The 4,616-nt window shown below is 35.7% G+C and overlaps 1 protein-coding gene across 1 annotated transcript in view; it reads left to right on the forward strand.

Annotated features, from left to right (window-relative positions):
* SRI (sorcin) overlaps positions 1 to 2,626 on the forward strand; it is a gene marked incomplete at its 5' end in the record, with an annotated part of 7,168 nt that extends 4,542 nt beyond the window's left edge. The window contains 4 exons of the mRNA XM_010085974.1: positions 761 to 908; positions 1,049 to 1,162; positions 1,642 to 1,700; positions 2,341 to 2,626. Of these exons, the coding sequence (XP_010084276.1) occupies positions 761 to 908; positions 1,049 to 1,162; positions 1,642 to 1,700; positions 2,341 to 2,367 (348 nt within the window). The remainder of the gene's footprint in view (positions 1 to 760; positions 909 to 1,048; positions 1,163 to 1,641; positions 1,701 to 2,340) is intronic.
* Between the last annotated feature and the right edge of the window lie 1,990 nt (positions 2,627 to 4,616).

Genomic DNA, 4,616 nt, shown 5'->3' on the forward strand with positions numbered 1-4,616 from the left:
ATTGGATACATGAAGAATCAGGTCTGGCAGCCCAGAATAGAGTTTTGTGCAAATAGCTCGTTGTGCTTTTGAAATTGGACAGCACTGTAGATGTCCTTACTAATGAATTAAGCATTTGTAGTACTCAGCCTGAATACAAGTCCCCCTAAATTCTGGTCCTCAAATGAATCAGGTTCAAGTATCTAATGAGATGGTATATGGCATTCAGCTGTAGGACCTACAGAAGACTAATACTGTGCAATGTTGCAATCTTTGGGGTTTTTTGGTCAAAACTTAAATTGTCAGATTCAAATGTTTTGCTGTTTAAAAATAAAAAAGCAGAGATGAAACAGGAAGGGCTGTTAACTCACCTTGAACAAACTGCTTAGAATGCAAGAGAACTGTTATTCTAACTTAATTTTTAATTTGGCATCTGTTTTTATTTCGGATATGTATTTTATTGGTAAAAATTACACTGCAGCAGGTAAAAGAGAAGTGTGTGAACTAAGTTAAATTCACAAAGAGCAAATAGTTTTATCAGGTTTCACTGAGAAGAAGTGAGGAGAGAAAGTTCTTTGACCTTTGGTTTTGGTCAGTAGTATTATCTCTGTGCTGTGGGATGCTCTAGTTAGTTTTCTCCCAGAAAAAATTAATAATAGTAAAATATTGTTAATATTGGCCTTCAAGAAAGAGTTTTTAACTAGAGACAATAAAAGTACAAATTTCCATTGAAGAGGGGGCTTTTTAAGTTAAGAAACATTTTTCTTAGCTTTGCAATCAGAGAGATATGTCTGGCACACTGGGATTTAATGAGTTTAAAGAACTCTGGGCTGTGGTCAATGGCTGGAAGCAACACTTTGTAAATTTTGACAACGATAGAAGTGGTACAGTGGATCGTCAGGAACTGGAGAAGGCCTTGATGAATATGGGTAAGTTGTGAAATGTTCTTGCTTCTGATGCTATTACCAGTTATCATCCCGCAGTAACTGATGCACAGTTCCAATTTAAAAAGTGTTGGATTCTGTTAACTTACCCGTCTTTTCAATATAGACTTTTTATTTTCAAATAGGATTTAGACTGAGCCCACAGGCAGTGACTGCAATCACAAGGCGATACAGCACTCATGGAAAGATTACATTTGATGATTACATTGCCTGCTGTGTGAAACTCAGAGCTCTCACTGGTATGCTGGAATATAGCCTTGTTAGCCTTGTTACTTTCATTCCCATAATATATTTTTATTTAATAAAATCTGATTACTCAGTTATCTCAAGTTCAGCTTTAACTTCTGTGTAAAACAAAATAGGTTGCTTTCAATAGAGTTTACAGGCAGAACTAGAACAGTTATAGATTATGTTTTTTTAAATCCCCATTGAAAAATGGACTTAAAACTAATGCAGGGTTTATTCCAGAGACCAGAAGAGTTATGTTACCAAAATTGGGAATTGGGAAACAATATTTATCAACAGAACATGAAGGGTTGTACATAATAAATATGATAATGAAGAACAGGAAATTACATGGAATGAATTGCAGTGTCCTTCATGAGTTCTCACTCATGTGACTTGGGGAATTTAATGAAATGACAATGCATTTTAAAAAAAATTAGCTGTAATTATTCTGATGTGGTTTCTGTTTTGTTTTCTTAATGCATTTTTCCAGAGTGTTTTAGAAGAAGGGATACATCTCAGCAGGGTTTTGTGAACTTCCAGTATGATGATGTAAGTGAACTTTAAGGAAACAGTTGAAGTTACAGGGAAAAACTAAAAAACTTAGAACTGAAGACAAACAGTAATGATTTGAGTTTGTGCCTGTCTTCCTGACACTTACTGTGTTGCCTGAGAGCACAAAGGTTCTGGGCTTAACATGTTGAGTATTGTCTCAAAAAGTTTTCTTTATATTATAGAGTTCTATAAAATGTTGTGCATTTTTGTCTGGATTTCTTACCAGCGTGGCTCAAGAAGATTTAAGAGGCTATGTTGCTTGTTAACATGACTTTCAGAGACTTTTTTTTCTTCTTTTTTTTAAGGCTTGGTAGGCATTTTTCCTAGGAAAGGCTTGGGGAGGTGCAGTGGGGACAGACAGAAATCACACTCAGTCAGGCTTGGAGGTTGTGGCTTCCTGGACACATCTGTGCAGGAAAAGAGGGACCCTAGATTCAAGTATTCCTGTGGTTTTTGTTGTCAATATTAAGGAGATACTTGGTTTTAATTAACTATTAGGTAATTTTCAGTTTCAAAGCTTTGTTGTTCATGGACTGAATTTGTTTACAGAAAAGTGTAGTGACAATGGGTATTTGAGAAGAAAAAGTGAAAACTTGCTCTCTACCATACATCTAATAAGTGGTTATTCTTTTTTCAGTTCATACAGTGTGTTATGAGCATCTAAATCGCAAGGAAGAAAGCTGTGGATGATCATGATTAACATTCCAGTTTGGTTTTGTTTTGCCATATATTCCAGTGATTGTGTATCTCAATATTGGAAATTGCATATTTTATGAAGGCATTGCTTTACACACTTGTATTTTTTAGTCTTGCCAATGAATATCAATTACTCACATACTGTTTTTAATTTTCAACCTGTGACTATTAAAGATGTTTTTATTTTAATAAACTTGCAACTCACTATGTGTAACTCAAATTATGCAGATAGTTTTTTTCTGTAGTGTGTTTACTTTTTTCCTGTGATTCCCTAAAACCAGTTCCTGGAGTGCAAGTTAGCTTTTTCTGTCTTAAATAGTATCATGTATATGGCATAAGATGATACATATTCTTTTGCAGCATAAGACACACGTACAAACTGAAAGAGCTTTTGGAATGATCGTTTTATGTTGGTCTGTTAGAGCATCAGTAGATTTAAGTTGCTTGTTTTGACAGCTAGCTATTTGCAAGATGAAGTCTGTGACACCATGCACTGAGTGTAAGACCACATCTTAGAACTTCAGGGATGTGACAAAACATAGCTGAGAACTCTTCTAGCAGTGTGCTCTTGTTTAGGGGGCTTTGGTTCCAGTAAGATTCTTGCTCTTTTTATGTCACTCTATAAAACACTTTTAAACATACAAAAACTACACTGTGTCAACATAGAACATAGAATCATTAAGGTTGGAAAAGACCTCAAGGATCATCAAGTCCAACCCAACAGCACCTAACTCACTAAACCATGTCCCTAAGCACCACATCTACACGTTTCTTGAACACCTACCTCCAGGGATGGTGACTCCACCACTTCCCTGGGCAGTGATCAGTGCCTGATCACTCTTTCAATGAAGAAATTTTTCCTACAAGTCTACAAGTAAAAAGTTAGCTTGAAAACTGTATTCAGGTTATTTGGCATACTTGGGGTTTTTTTGGAGGGGGGTATTTACTTGTTTTTTTTAATGACAGGCATAAAAGGTGTTTGGAGCGATGAACGAAGAGGACCAATAACAAACACGCAAAGTCTTTTATTTCCTCAGGCTGAATTACTATTTTGGCACGAGCCAGCTACCAGGCAGTGAAATGCTGCAAGAACAACAGTGTGAACCAATAGGGTTTTCTTCAGGGATCTTGTAAACACAAAACAGAGAAAACTGGAAAACAAATTGCTCCAAACCCAGGAACAAATTCTAGCTCACCCAAGAAAGTACTGCATTCTCCATAAGCATTTCAAAAATCCATGGTATTAACAGGGACTGACAGGATAGATCATCTTTTGTGTTTAGACATAAGATAATAAATACAGTTGTTAAGGAGTGACTACAGAATTTGCTGTCATCTAGCTAAAAAAAAAGGCACCTGAAACCTATGTGAAAACTATTTCCCTGTTAAGAGTAGATTCAGTAAGCAATCCGAATACGTAAGTTATCTGCTTTAGAGAATCAGTTACCTGTAATTCAGAATTAAGGGTTTCTCTTTCCCAAAACACATACTGGGAAGGATGTTTATATGATACTAAGTGGGGTGATTGCTCTTGACCTTTGTGCAAACAATTGGACATAGTTTAGAATGTAAATAATTTTTCTAGGGTGCCCTCAGACATGCAAACCAAAGGAACAGGAATTTCAGATTTGCCTTGAGAGCAATAGGACCCTAAGACAAAGACTGGGAATCTCACAGGATCATTTTCAAACTTGGAATTTGAAAAATAATATCTGTATTCTATTAAAGTTAGCATCGGTATTCCATTATTAGCCATTAGCCTTTTTTCCCCCCATGCATGCAGCATCTTTTCTTTAGAGACCTATAAAACAGGAAATGCTTAATATAAGGACTTAGAGAACAAAATACACACAATGGTCTTTGTCATTGAAAGTCACTTTACTGATGTTACAATATGTTAGTAACATTGAAAACCACAGGCATTTGTATTAAATACTCTCATAGAAGTGGATACTGTGATGCTGTTATTAAAAGTGAGCAGGAATTTAGAACCCCAAATTACAATGATTTGATCTTCTAAAAAGCAACGTTTTGTTTAGCTACATGAAAGCCAGATTCATTCACTTCAACAGCCCAATGCCTGTAATGTTTATGACAAAAATATCACACTCAAAGCTAGAAGTTTTAAATTGCAGTGCTTCATTTTGGTGTTTGTCAAAATCTTATGTTTCTATTACATCAGGTATGATCTTCAAAGGATTTTAACTAGCAAAGACA

Source organism: Pterocles gutturalis, unplaced genomic scaffold (genome assembly GCF_000699245.1).
Source record: "Pterocles gutturalis isolate BGI_N339 unplaced genomic scaffold, ASM69924v1 scaffold33545, whole genome shotgun sequence".
NCBI lineage: Eukaryota > Metazoa > Chordata > Aves > Pterocliformes > Pteroclidae > Pterocles > Pterocles gutturalis.